Below are 14,833 nucleotides of genomic sequence, written 5' to 3'. Positions count from 1 at the left end.
TCCCCGCCGCCCACGCAAAGGGGAAAGCCCGATTCGGCTCCTCGCTGCTGCCGCCGAGCAGATCAGCTGCTGGGCGGCCGCAGCAGCAGCGAGCAGACGAAGATCCGGGTTTCCCCGCCGCCCACGCAAAGGGGAAAGCCTGATTCGGCTCCTCGCTGCTGCCGCCGAGCAGATCAGCTGCTGGGCGGCCGCAGCAGCAGCGAGCAGACGAAGATCCGGGTTTCCCCACCGCCCACGCAAACTCCACCATCTGCGCATGCGCGGCCATGGAAAAAAAGGGCGCGCATGCGCAGATGGTGTTTTTACTTCCGCAACCCTACATCGCGAAAAATCAATTATCGCGAGGGGTCTTGGAACGGAACCCTCGCGATAATCGAGAGATCACTGTAACAGTGGAACAAATATAATATTAAAAACATATAAAACCCTATCATTACTTAAAAACCAAACAGCAACATTCATACCAAACATAAAACAAAGTATATATAAACAAAATTAATGTTATTATTATTTATTAGACTTCTATGCCGCCTCTCTCTGGGGACCCGGGGCAGCTCACAAAATACAATGCAAATACAATACGTATACAAATCTAATAGTTAAAAACTATAACCTAAAATCCCACTAACCTAAAAAACAGTCAATTTACTCAATCATATCCACACATAACATTTAATGGTCAGAAAGGGGCGGGGGCATATACTAGTTGCCCCATGCCTGGCGACATCGATGTGTCTTAAGGCTCTTGTGAAAGGCAAGGAGGGTGGGGGCAGTATGAATCTCTGGAGGGAGATGATTCCAGAGGGCCGGGGCTGCCAAAGAGCCTCTTCCCCTAGGCCCCGCCAAACGACATTGTCTGGTTGACGGGACCTGGAGAAGGCCAACTCTGTGAGACCTGATCGACCGCTGGGATTTGTGCGGCAGAAGATGGTCTTGTATGTAATCTAGTCCGATGCCATTAGGGCTTTATAGGTCATTACCAATACTTTGAATTGTGTCCGGAAACCAATCGGCAACCAGTGCAGGGAATAGTATGGATCTCCGGGGGGGAGCTGATTCCAGAGGGCAGGAGCAACCACAGAGAAGGCCCTCCCCCTAGGGCTCACCACCCGGCATTGTCTGGCTGACGGGACCTGGAGAAAGCCAACCCTCTGTGCCCTAACCACTCGATGGGGCAAGAGACGGTCCCGTAGGTAATCAGATCCTAAGCCAGTGATGGCGAACCTATGGCACGGGTGCCACAAGTGGCATGCTGAGCCATATCTGCTGGCACGCGAGCCATTGCGCGAGCTCATCTCCAACATGCATGTGTGTGTGGAAGTGATGTGCCGGTGCCTGGAGGCTGTTGGGGCCTGGATGGGTGTCAACAGACTCAAACTCAACCCTGATAAGACGGAGTGGCTGTGGGTTTTTCCTCCCAAGGACAATTCCATCCGTCCGTCCATCATCCTGGGAGGGGAATTACTGACCCCCTCAGAGAGGGTCCGCAACTTGGGCGTCCTCCTCGATCCACAGCTCACATTAGAGAAACATCTTTCGGCTGTGGCGAGGGGGGCGTTTGCCCAGGTTCGCCTGGTGCACCAGTTGCGACCCTATTTGGACCGGGAGTCACTGCTCACAGTCACTCATGCCCTCATCACCTCGAGGTTCGACTACTGTAAGGTTATGACCTATAAAGCCCTTCATGGCACCGGACAAGATTATCTCCGGGACCGCCTTCTGCTGCACGAATCCCAGCGACCAGTTAGGTCCCACAGAGTAGGCCTTCTCCGGGTCCCGTCAATTAAACAATGTTGCTTGGCGGGACCCAGGGGAAGAGCCTTCTCTGTGGCGGTCCCGGCTCTCTGGAACCAACTCCCCCCAGAGATTAGAATTGCTCCCACCCTCCTTGCCTTTCGTAAGCTTCTTAAAATCCACCTCTGCGGCCAGGCATGGGGGAACTGAGATACACTTTCCCCCTAGGCCTTTACAATTTTATGCATGGTATGTTTGTGTGTATGTTTGGTTTTATAATAAGGGTTTTTAACTGTTTTAATATTGGATTGTTTATATGCTGTTTTTATTACTCCGAGTCTACGGAGAGGGGCGGCATACGAATCCAATAAATAAAGTAAGTAAGTAAGTAAGTAAGTAAGTAAGTAAGTAAGTAAGTAAGTAAGTAAGTAAGTAAGTAAGTAAGTAAGTAAGTAAGTAAGTAAGTAAGTGTGCCAGCTAGCTGATTTTTGGCTCACACAGAGGCTCTGGAAGGGCGTTTTTGGCTTCCAGTGAGCCTCCGGGGGGATGGAGGAGGGCGTTTTTACCCTCCTCCATCCGCCTTTGGAGTCTGGGGAGGGCAAAACACGAGCCTACTGGGCCCACCAGAAGTTTGGCAGCAAGCCGTTTCCGGCCTCCAGTTCGCCATCACTGATCTAGGTCTCATTTTACCCATGTTCAAAGGAGCTGGTCCAAAGGAGCTAGGTCTCATTTTACCCATGTCCAAAGGAACTGCTGGACTACAGCTAGCAGTTAATAATAATAATAATAATAATAATAATAATAATAATAATAATAATAATAATAATAATAATAATATAATTATAATAATAATAATAATAATAATAATAATAATATAATTATAATAATAATATAATTATAATAATAATAATTATTATTATTATTATTATTATTATTTATTAGATTTGTATGCCACCCCTCTCCGGAGACTCGTTAGCTGACCCTGGCTCTTGAATTGTGGGGCTTTAAAGTCAAGGGCTACCTGCATTTTAGAAAATTGTGCTTGGGACGTTACACACTGTTTTTTGTTCTCCCTCTTCTTTACAGAGTTATTCTGTGGGCCTCTTTTTGGTGCGACAGATGACGTCATCAGAATTGCTGCAGCGGTTAAAAAACATCGGCATTAAACACCAGGAACTTTGCAAGGCCCTCGGTGAGTTGGTTCAACTCTCATTCCATATCTCTCTCTGGCCCTGGTTATCTAAGACAGGAGTATCCCACTCGGGCAGGAGTAGGCAAAGTTGGCAGGAAGAGGGAGATTGTGATCCCGCTGTATAGAGTGCTGGTGAGACCACATTTGGAACACTGTCTTCAGTTCTGGAGACCTCACCTACTGTTCTGTTGGGCTCTCTGGTAGAATCCTCCCAAAAATTCACAGGTACAAATTTCAGACACACACACATTTGAAAATTCAAAAAAATGTTCTTTATAATGAAAATTCACTTAAACTAAGCCCTCTTTTGTTATAGCAAAGAGCACTCGTCTCCAAACAAACTGGTAATTTGTACAAGTCCCTGATCAGTTCTGAGATACTTAGCTTGCAGCTGTGAGGCAATTCACAGTCCTTCTTCTTTCACAAAGTGAAACACACTTTGCTCTGCTTTAGTTTCAAAGCGGGGGAAAATCAGCACACAAAAAGTCGAAGTCAGTAAAGCATTCACGAAACACAACGATCAGATAATCCTCCACAATGGCCAAACCCACAGGCTGCTATTTATAGCAGCCTCACAAATTACCACAGCTTCACCCAACCACAGGTGGCCTCATTTTCTTTGATAATAATCTCTCAGTTGTTGTTGTCTATGAATCGCTCTACACATGCGTGGCTGTATCATTAACTCTTGTTCTGAATCCAAGGAGGAGCTAGATAATTGATCTCCTTCTGAGCTGTCTGCCACACTCTTCTCCTCCCTGTCACTCATGTCTTCTTGGTCAGAGGAGCCTTCATCAGCAGATTCCACCAGGGGCAAAACAGGCCTGCAGCATGTGGATGTCTCCCCCACATCCACAGTCCTTGGGGCAGGAGCAGGCCAGAGCTAACCACAACACCTACAAAAAGATATTGACAAAATTGAACGGGTCCAAAGACGGGCTACAAGAATGGTGGAAGGTCTTAAGCATAAAACGTATCAGGAAAGACTTCATGAACTCAATCTGTATAGTCTGGGGGACAGAAGGAAAAGGGGGGACATGATCGAAACATTAAAATATGTTAAAGGGTTAAATAAGGTCCAGGAGGAAAATGTTTTTAATAGGAAAGTGAACAGAAGAACAAGGGGACACAATCTGAAGTTAGTTGGGGGAAAGATCAAAAGCAACATGAGAAAATATTATTTTACTGATAGAGTAGTAGATCCTTGGAACAAACTTCCAGCAGACGTGGTTGATAAATCCACAGTAACTGAATTTAATCATGCCTGGGATAAACATACTGTATATCCATCCTAAGATAAAATACAGAAAATAGTATAAGGGCAGACTAGATGGATCATGAGGTCTTTTTTTCTGCCATCAGTCTTCTATGTTTCTATGACATGTGGACTTCAGCTCCCAGAATTCTTGAGCTAGCATGATTGGCTCAGGAATTCTGGGAACTGAAGTCCACAAGTCATAGAAGAGCCAACTTTGCCTACACCTGCACCAGGGCAACTTTAAGTTTAATGGACTTCAACTCCCAGAATTCAACTCCAAGCAGCTGCCAAAAAAGCCATCACAATTCCAGGTTGCATTAACAGAGGGATAGAATCAAGATCGCATGAAGTGTTAATACCTCTTCATAAGGCCTTGGAAATAAATCCACAGTAACTGAATGTAAACTTGCCAGGGATAAATATATATCCATCCTAAGATAAAATACAAGAAATAGTATAAGGGCAGACTAGATGGACCGTGAGGTCTTTTTCTGCCGTCAATCTTCTATGTTTCTGTGTTTCTATAATATAATACTGCATTGGAAATGTTCCAAGCATGGAAGGAAGAAACAATAAGATGAAAGGAGGGAGGGAGGAAAAGGGAAAAGAAGAGGCGAGAAGATAAAATAACCTTTATTGCCATTTTTTTTCCTGTGACAACTGGCACACATTAAAACGTGAAGTTGCTTTTATAACTTCAAATGGTCACTGAAACAAATTATCGTGTGTTGAGGACTAGCTGCAATAGAAGTTGACTGAAGGGATGGGCTCTAGGTTCATTGCCTCAAATACCCCCAGCTCAGTTAGGTTGATCTTGCAGGTGGCCTAAAATTGGGACAGTCCAGAGACAACTCTCACCTCTGACCTTTGAAGAAATTGGGGCCACCAAACGTCAGCCCTCCTATGGCTTCTTGGTTCTCATTGTTTCTTCTCTTCCACCCCCTTTGGCCCCTTTCCCCAACCCTGCAGTCAAAGAGAAGTTGCGGCTGGATCCAGAGAGTGAGATTGCCACCACTGGCGTCCGAGTATCTTTAATATGCCCGGTAAGACATTGTGTTGTGAAGCAGCACTTCAGCAAAAAGTCACTTGTTGTGAACAGGGATGCAAAAGGGCACATCTCCTAGCCCAGTAGTCATAAGTGTCAAGGTTCCAGGTACCGTGCAAATTTAAATCAGAATAAATCCAAATTACAATTGAATAAATGGCTGGTCGGCCAGAACTTATTCCGCTGGGTGTGAAATGCACCCATGAAGTTTTGAGCCTTTGAATCCAGTCCCTGAGTTTCTTCACCATTTTTTAAACTTCTGCTCCAACTTACTGGTTGGAAGCCCAAGTACCCCTTCGCCCATTTGGGGAAACAGATCCATCCATCTATCCAACCAACCAACCACCTATCCCTCCCTCCCACACACCAACCAACTTTCTAACCAGTCAACCAGCCCTCCATCCTTCCCTCTCCCCTCCCTGCCTCCCACCAACAAACCAATTGCTCATTCTTCCCTTCCTCTCATCCTCCGTCCCTCCATTCATCCATTCATCCAACCAACCCTAGCAATCCCCCCCTCCCTCCCTCCCATCAACCAACCAACCAACCAACCAATCGCCCATCCTTCCCTTCCTCCCACCCTCCCTCCATTCATTCATCCATCCAACCAACCAACCCTAGCACTCACTCACTCCCATCAACCAACCAACCAACTAACCAACCAATTGCCCATCCTTCCCTTCCTCCCACCCTCCCTCCCTCCATTCATCCATCCAACCAACCCTAACACTCCCTCCCTCCCACCAACCAACCAACTCTCCCTCCCACTAACTAATCAACTCATTCAACCAACCAACATTCCAGCCATCTAGCCATCTATTCATCCGACCAGGCCTCCGGCCACCCTCACCCTCCCTCCCTCCAGCCACTAACCAACCAGCCACCCAATCTTCCCTTTCTCCCTCCCTCCCTCCAGCCTACCAACCAATCCTACCCTTTCTACTACCCACCAATCAACCAACCCTCCTTCCCACTAACCAACCAACCAACCAACCATCCAATCTACCGCCCATCCTTCTCTTCCTCCCTCCCTCCATTCATCGATCCAACCAACCCTGCCAACCAGTTCTACATTCATCCATCTGAACAACCAAGCAACTCCCTCCAGAGACCAGAATTGCCCCCACCCTCATTGCCTTTCGTAAGCTCCTTAAAACCCACCTCTGTCGTCAGGCATGGGGCAATTGAGATATACCTTCCCCCTAGTCCCATACAATTTATGCATGGTATGTTTGTGTGTATGCTTGGTTTTTAATAAGGGCTTTTAATAATTTAAATATTAGATTTGTTTTATGCTGTTTTTTCTTATTGTTGTTAGCTGCCCCGAGTCTACGGAGAGGGGCGGCATACAAATCTAATAAATAAATAAATAACCAATCGGCCAGCCGTTTCTCCCTCCCTCCATCCCACTCGCCCACCCACCCATCCAACCAACCAACCAAATAATTTGCTTCCAGAAGTTGTGGGTGCTCATTGGAGGCTGGACATAAGAAGAGAGTAGGCAATCGTTCATCCAGAATTGTATAGGATCCCCTGCTTGAGCAGGGATTGGCCTAGATCCCTTCCAATTCCGTTAAAGTGTTAGCAAAGACTTCAGAAGAGAAGGATTTAGGGATAGTGATTTCTGACAGTCTCAAAATGGGTGAGCAGTGTGGTCGGGTGGTAGGAAAAGCAAGTAGGATGCTTGGCTGCATAGCTAGAGGTATAACAAGCAGGAAGAAGGAGATTGTGATTCCGCTGTATAGAGCGCTGGTGAGACCACATTTGGAATACTGTGTTCAGTTCTGGAGACCTCACCTACAAAAAGATATTGACAAAATTGAATGGGTCCAAAGACGGGCTACAAGAATGGTGGAAGGTCTTAAGCATAAAACATATCAGGAAAGACTTCATGAACTCAATCTGTATAGTCTGGAGGACAGAAGGAAAAGGGAGGACATGATTGAAACATTTAAATATGTTAAAGGGTTAAATAAGGTTCAGGAGGGAAGTGTTTTTAATAGGAAAGTGAACACAAGAACAAGGGGACACAATCTGAAGTTAGTTGGGGGAAAGATCAAAAGCAACATGAAAAAATATTATTTTACTGAAAGAGTAGTAGATCCTTGGAACAAACTTCCAGCAGACGTGGTTGGTAAATCCACAGTAACTGAATTTAAACATGCCTGGGATAAACATATATCCATTGTAAGATAAAATACAGGAAATAGTATAAGGGCAGACTAGATGGACCATGACGTCTTTTTCTGCCGTCAGTCTTCTATGTTTCTATGTTTCTGTACTTGATCAAGATCTATTCTAGATTCGGGGGGTTTTGCCTGTGGCTCTCATGTGGTTTTTCTCCCCCTCTTCCAAAGCTGGTGAAGATGCGCCTATCAGTACCGTGTCGGGCGGAAACGTGTGCCCACCTGCAGTGCTTCGATGCGGTTTTCTACCTGCAGATGAACGAGAAGAAACCCACGTGGATGTGTCCGGTGTGTGACAAACCAGCCACATATGATCAACTGATGATCGATGGGTTAGTTGAGTCAGTTACTTGCCAACATAAAGCAGGAGACCTCTTTACAGGAATCCGAGGAGGGCCAAGAAACCTGCGGGGGGTGGTGGGTCCTTGGCGCCCTCTGAACTTGGTTGTGTTCTTAGAGACATTTCATGACCCAACTAGGTAACATCATCAGTGTTAGAAGGGAGTAGGGCTTGCTCTCTGTTATATACAAGTGGCTGGGCCTGTCACTGTTGGTGGGGGTATTATTGGTAGCTGACTCAGCTACCATTTAAATATGTTAAAGGGTTAAATAAGGGTCAGGAGGGAAGTGTTTTTAATAGGAAAGTGAACACAAGAACAAGGGGGCACAATCTGAAGTTAGTTGGGGGAAAGGTCAAAAGCAACATGAGAAAATATTATTTTACTGAAAGAGTAGTAGATCCTTGGAACAAACTTCCAGCAGATGTGGTTGGTAAATCCACAGTAACTGAATTTATACATGCCTGGGATAAACATACAGTATATCCATTGTAAGATAAAATACAGGAAATAGTATAAGGGCAGGCTAGATGGACCATGAGGTCTTTTTTCTGCCGTCAGTCTTCTATGTTTCTATGTTGTTTGCTTTCTTTGCCTGAGTTGGTGGTTCCTTGATTGGTGTATGATTACCAGGAACTGATAACTACCAACTCAGTTATCAGTACTCAACTACTCGGTGGATAGAGAATGCCACATCTCACAAAACTTTGATGATCTGTTGTTGACATTTACCAAGATCTTTAATATTCTTCTGCAGGAATTTAAAATTGTAAAAGATATTGATCAAATTGAACGGGTCCAAAGACGGGCTACAAAAATGGTGGAAGGTCTTAAGCATAAAACTTATTAGGAAAGTCTTCATGAACTCCATCTGTCTAGTCTGGAGGACAGAAGGGAAAGGGAGAGGTGTGATCAAAACATTTAAATAGGTTAAATGATTAAATAAGGTCCAGGAGGGAAGTGTTTTTATTAGGAAAGTGAACCCAAGAACAAGGGGGCACAATCTGAGGTTAGTTGGAGCAAAGATCAGAAGTAACGTGAGAAAATATTTCACTGAAAGAGTAGTAGATGCTTGGAACAAACTTCCAGCAGACGGGGTTGGTAAACCCCCAGTCACTGAATTTAAACATGCCTGGGATAAACATATATCCATCCTATGATAAAATACAGGAAATATTAGAAGGGCAGACTAGATGGATCAGGAGGTCTTTTTCTGTCGTCAATGTTCTATGTTTCTATGTTTCTATGTTTCTAATCGTTGATTAAAATTTAAGTTGGCTCCTGGTTTTGCATGGAGTGGCAATCGGATGCCCTGGTATCTGGTGAGCCTTGGGTTGGTGACCTCTCAGCCTTCAGGTGTGGTTCTGACCATTTCCTGAAACCCCTCCGAGAGGGAAGCCATTGGTGGGTAGATAGAATTATGGCCTTGAAGCTTCCAGAGTCTGAAATCACCAGCTAGGTTCACCGTCTTTCTTTAGGCTCCTATCGAAGATCTTAAAGGAATGTGAAGACGCGGATGAGATAGAGTACTTGGCGGATGGTTCTTGGCGCCCGATCAAAGCGGAGAAAGAGAGGAGCTACAGCCCTCAATGTCCGATACTCGTCGTGGGCGGATCCACAGGTGGGTCTAAAAAATCGTGGCGGTTTGTAGACTCTACACAAATCAGGAAGGCCAAAGGACCACCAAAGTCCTCTCCCCCAAAATCTTGAGTGATGATTTAAATCAGATTTCAACCATTTGAGGATATGGGGTGGAAGAGGCTTTGGCTGTCATCATCAGCCAGGCAGGGTGTTGTGTGAACTTATCCCTCTGGGGTTTGTCTGTCAGAAGAGCTGGGGTGGTGCACTGGTTGGAGTGTAGCACTGCAGGCTACTTCAGCTAACTGCTAGCTGTAGTTCAGCAGTTCAAATCTCAGCACTGGCTCAGGGTTGACTCAGCCTTCCATCCTTCCGAGGAAAGAAACATTTGGAGCAAGTTAGACCAATGGGGGAAACAAACCTGCAAAGACTTAGGGCATGGAAAACATTCTTCACAGAGAGTAACAATGAAAGATCTTTGGTATGTTAATAGCACCTGGTTAGGGCTGGAAAGAAATATCTGGAGCAAATATCTGGTTAGGGCTGGAAAGAAATATCTGGAGCAATGAAAAAAAAACCTACAAAGACAGGGTTTAGAATACAGTGATCCCTCAATTTTCGCGGGGGTTGCGTTCCCAGACTGCCCGCGAAAGTCGAATTTCTGCAAAGTAGAGATGCGAAAGTAAAAACACTATTTTTGGCTATGGGCAGCCAAAAACTACCCCCACGCACCCTTTTCCAAGGCCGCGCAAGGAGCCGGGCTTGAAGTTGGGGGCGGGGAGTGATGAAAGTGCGGAGGCCGGCAAAGATTGTTTTGAATGTTGACCGCGCCCCCCCCCCAGCGCCTCCGGCCCCCTCGCCAATACCCCAGCCCGATCTGCCCCTCTCACCGGCTTTCTTGGGACACGGGTCCTCTTGCAGCAGTGCTGGCGGCTACGGCTTCTCATCCTCCTCATTCGGCCGCTAGCCACTCTGAGCACTTTGAGAATGCCCGCCCCGCCCCTCTCACAGTCCCTTAGCTGAGGGAGAGAGAGAGGGAGAAAGAGAGAGAGAGAGAGAGCAAGAGGAGGAGAGTGGAAGGTAGAGAGAGAGAGAGAAATGATAGAAAAAAGGGAAGAAAAAAAGAGAAATGAGAAAATGATTGAAGCAGAGAATCACAGGAAAGAACAAGAAAAGTGACTCTTGGTGATGACGTATGATGTCATCGGGTGTGAAAAACCGTGGTATAGGAAAAAAAACGTGGAGTATTTAATTAATATTTTTTGAAAAACCGTGGTATAGCCATTTCGCGAAGTTTGAACCCGCGAAAATCGAGGGATCACTGTACATTCTTGGCAGAGAGTAACAATGAAAGAGCTTGAAAGCCAGTAAGAGCTGGGAACATTGTTAGCACCTGGTTAGAACTGGAAAGAAATTTAATCAGAGCAAGTTAGAGTAATGAAACAAAGCCTGCAAAGACTTAGGGCTTGGAAAACATTCTTTGCAGAGAGAAACAATGAAAGAGCTTGCAAGGTAAGATCTGGTAAGATCGTTAGCAGCTAGTATGGGCTGGAAAAAAAAGCTACATTCAAAGTATAAGATGAACCCAAATTATCAACTTCTTTTAGGGAGGAGAAAGGTGTGTCTTATACACCAAAAATACGGTATGTCTAAATGCTATTGGTAAATGCTACTGCTATTACAATATAGTGCTATGTTGTTGTTGAATAATGTGTGAAGTGGACCAGTTGCTTTTACACATATGTAAGCCATTGTTACTCAAACTTGGCCACTTTAAGGTGGGTGGACTTCAACACCCAGAATTCCTCTTTACTTTCTCCTTGCGCATTTCCAGGGGGCACGTCAGACATCAACGGGGCGCCCCCTCCCGCCCCCAGCGTGGAGAATGGCAAGATCCCGGCCGACGTGGTCGATTTGACACTGGACAGCTCGTCCTCGGAAGACGAGGAAGAGGAGGAGGACGACGACGACAACGATGGCGGTCCTAAGAGGAAAATCCCCCGCTTGTATAAGAACGGCCTCGCCTCCGCTTGCTGACCGCCGCCGGCACCGGGTCACCTCCCCGTGGGAAAGCTTGAATTCCTCGGTGCTTATTCAGATATACGGGACAGGGCGAGGTATCTTATCCCCCCCACCCGCTCCCCCAACCTTTCACTTTCTCCTCCAAAGCATCCTTGGACTTCCCGATTATTCCAAGTTTTAAAAGAAACAAAAAATGACTTTGTTTTTATCGGAAAACGAACAGACGCATCTGGATGAGCGCTGATGCATGGCTGAAAGACCCCTTCCGACCACCGTCACCTCGCAACCTAACGCCTCTTCGTCTCTCCGCCTTCGGCTCAGCTTTTGAACCGCTTTTGGACGTGACCGTGGGGGGGGGGGGATGGGGGGGGCCGCGCCTGTCCTGCACGCAACCCTTTGGGAATGGCCACCAACTCATTCTCTTCTTCCCAAGTGTTTGTTGTCATCCTTCTCCCCAACTCCCCTTGCTTTCTGGTTAAACTCGGCCGGTGAGAACTGATTTCACTACCGGTCAGTTGCCAGGACTTTTCACGGGTGTCCAAAGTCACGTTTTATGACTTTTTCTTCTTTTTTTCTTCTTTATGCTCCATCGGCCTCGTTCGACAAGCATTCCTGACTCTCTCTGTCTCTCTCTTTTTGCTCTCTCTCTCTGGCCCCCCGTCTCCCTCCCCAAGAAGACCCACCCCATCAGACCGGGTGGAGGGGTGTTGGCTTCTTCTCATCCTTAGGTCAGCTGGAAAGGTTTTATAAAACCCAAGCGAGAGAGATCCAGGTTTTTCTGATACCCGTCGGGACGGAAGGTAACGGAGCTGGTGGGGGAACCGGAAGGATAGGAAGGGGAGAAAAAACTCAACCGCGGATGTTTCCGCACCGAATCGTCTCGGTGCGTCTCCCTTTTCCCTGGAAGAGAACCTCATGTAAAGAAAAGGAAAAAAACAATAACCGGAACTCTTATTCTTTTTTTTTTTTTTAGCCTCTTACGAAAATATCGTAGAATTCTAGCGTAGCGACGAGCAGCTGTTTATTGTAATTATTTTGCTTTTAAGTTGAACAGAAGCCATTTGGGGTGGGTGGGGTGGAAAATGCAGAAGGGGAGAGTTGGAAACCAGGTTGCGGGGGGAAAGGGTGGGAAACACGGGTGTTGCCGAACGAGGGAAGGGCTCGAACCACGAATCTGTTGCCGTCGGCGGCTTTTTATTTTTTATTTTTCCCTTTGTTTTTTTTTTGTTTCTTGTTTTTGGTCCTTTTTCTTTCTTTTTTTTGAAGTGCAATAACTCGGTGTGTTCTAGAAGACGGGGGAGGGGGGAGAATAGAACAGGCCTGGTCCTCCCGCCAACTGGCCACGGCGAGAGGATCTCGTTGCCCTCTCGGGGTGAGGACGGATGAGCGAGGTGGACCTTCCAGACTAAACATGCCAGTTGGAGGAGCTCTCTCACTCTCTCTCTCTCTCTCTGTCTCTCTCTCTTTGTTGTCGTTTTTTTCTTTTGTTTCTAGCCAACTACCTCGGTTTTAAAGAAAAAGAAAAATAGGATTGAAAAAAAATTCAGGTGTAGGTCAGTCACGGACAAAATAAATAAAAAAAGACACCGCCACACGGTGCAGAACTGAGCTGGGGATGGCTGGTGGTGGAGGGGATACGGCATGCCAGTGACTGTCTGTGCTTTTATTTTTATTTTTTAAAGTTGCCTCTGGACTTCCAGCTGTTTTGATACTTGTGTGTCTCATCCTGCTTGTGTGTGTCATCCCCCCCCCCTCCCGTGTCTCCTGGAGATGTCCGTTCTACTCGCCCTGGCCTGTTAAAATGCCCCCAGCTTCCTTTGGATCGGAATAGTGGCGAGGGAAGGGAGCCTCACCAGTTGAAGCCCTCCCTTCTCCTCCTCCAATTAATCTCCATTTGCTCCTCTAGCAAGGGGGTGTATCTCTCTCCCCCCCCCTTCCCCAGAGGGTCTAACAGAGGAATGATCAAGATGGCCGATCTTGCCCCCTTTGCAAAACTGAACCGGGCAATGATTTTGGCTGGCTCCTCTTCTTCTGTAGTTTTTTTGTTTCTCCCTTTTTTCTTTTTCTTTTTTTGGTGAGTGTTTTATAGGATGCCACACCTTGTCTCTCTGTCCGGGTGCAATAGGTTCTGGACCGGGTCTTTGTTTTTATTCAGTCATCTCCCAGTTTCCCTTGTTGGTGGGGTGGACTGTCTCCTCTTCCTGTCCTTGGGGAAGAAATGTATATTGTCTCCCTTGGTTTTAACCCGCTCTTGAGATGCATTTTAGTAAGAGAAATGCATGTTCTTAAGTGTGCGTATGTGATGGAGAAGGGGGACATCTTGCAAGGCCCCCTGGTTTGTGGCCAATTTTCCCACTTGCCTAGGGCTGTCTCCCACCAAGCCACCCACCCACCCCTGGAAAAAAAATTGAACTAAGCCCCATGAATAACTTTTAAAGAGCCCCTTGGAAATGCAGCACCAAGCCTAAGGACCCTTCCTCCCTTTCTTGTCTCCTTTCCTCCCTCCCTTCCTTTCTTCCTTCCTCTCCTCCCACTTGTGTCTTCTTCCTTCCTTTCCTCCCTTCCTTTCTTCCCTCCCTCCCTCCTTCCCAAAGTCCAGTTGAGGAAAGACTGATGAAGGAAAGGAAAAAGAAAAACAAACGCCCCTTCCGCCGATTTCCCTGTCCCTTTCCCACTGCTCCATTGTCCTCCCATCCCCGGCTCCCACCAACTAATATTTTTACAGTCAAAACATCTCAAAAACTTTAAGCAATAGGCTTGCTCTGTTTTAAAACGCATCACAACACTGTTTGTTCTGGCCCGGGAGGAAAAAAAGGGCCCGAAACAATTTTTTCTTGTACAGATTGCTTCTACAGCCACCAAGTAGGACATAGGATTTTTCCTTCTTTCGGTGTTTGTATTTTTTCTTATTTAATTGCGCACTAAAACTTCTTCCATTTAATTTCTCCTTCCGAGCCCATCCCTGCTGAGACCTTTTTCTTCCTTCTACTGTTTTATTTCTCTCTCTCTCCCCCCCCTCCGTCCTTAGCTCAGTTTTTTTCAGTCTGTACATATGTTCTTGGTTATTTCAATATTTTTTAATTAACTCTTCTTCCTTCAGCTTCTTCTACCCTCCCCCTTCCTTTTTTCCCTTTTTCGTTTAAAAAGCAAAAAAATCTGATTCTTTTCTTTTCTTTTCTTTCAACACACATTCTTCAGATCTCAAGACGATAGTGTTTGTTAAATAAATAAAAAGGAAATATTTCAATTTAGCTTCTCGTTTTCCCTGATGTGCAAATTACAAGGGTTGGTTTGGTGCTCGCGGATTTCAAGCACCATCGGGGGGGGGGGGGTGTCCTGATTTCTAGAGGGGGCAGAACTGGTTCTTAGACCTGGTAACGCTGGTGTCCCCAACTCGTTCGGCAGTGGTTTCCTACTCGTCTGTGTTCCTGCTGATCTTCTTGCCCGGCGCTCTGCCTCTGCTGAAACTGCTTCACCCAA

General features: G+C 46.2%; 1 protein-coding gene across 2 annotated transcripts in view; it reads left to right on the top strand.

The window, feature by feature from the left end:
- Positions 1 to 14,600, top strand: part of PIAS4 (protein inhibitor of activated STAT 4) — a 64,069-nt gene extending 49,469 nt beyond the window's left edge. For both annotated transcript variants that reach the window (XM_070744019.1, XM_070744024.1), the window contains exons 7-11: positions 2,821 to 2,926; positions 5,154 to 5,227; positions 7,587 to 7,747; positions 9,232 to 9,374; positions 11,166 to 14,600. In XM_070744019.1, the coding sequence (XP_070600120.1) occupies positions 2,821 to 2,926; positions 5,154 to 5,227; positions 7,587 to 7,747; positions 9,232 to 9,374; positions 11,166 to 11,368 (687 nt within the window). In that variant the 3' untranslated portion in view covers positions 11,369 to 14,600. The remainder of the gene's footprint in view (positions 1 to 2,820; positions 2,927 to 5,153; positions 5,228 to 7,586; positions 7,748 to 9,231; positions 9,375 to 11,165) is intronic.
- The last annotated feature ends 233 nt before the right edge of the window (positions 14,601 to 14,833 follow it).

This window comes from Erythrolamprus reginae, chromosome 1 (assembly GCF_031021105.1).
Source record: "Erythrolamprus reginae isolate rEryReg1 chromosome 1, rEryReg1.hap1, whole genome shotgun sequence".
NCBI classification, from domain to species: domain Eukaryota; kingdom Metazoa; phylum Chordata; class Lepidosauria; order Squamata; family Dipsadidae; genus Erythrolamprus; species Erythrolamprus reginae.
This window is presented reverse-complemented; position numbering and strand designations above follow the sequence as displayed.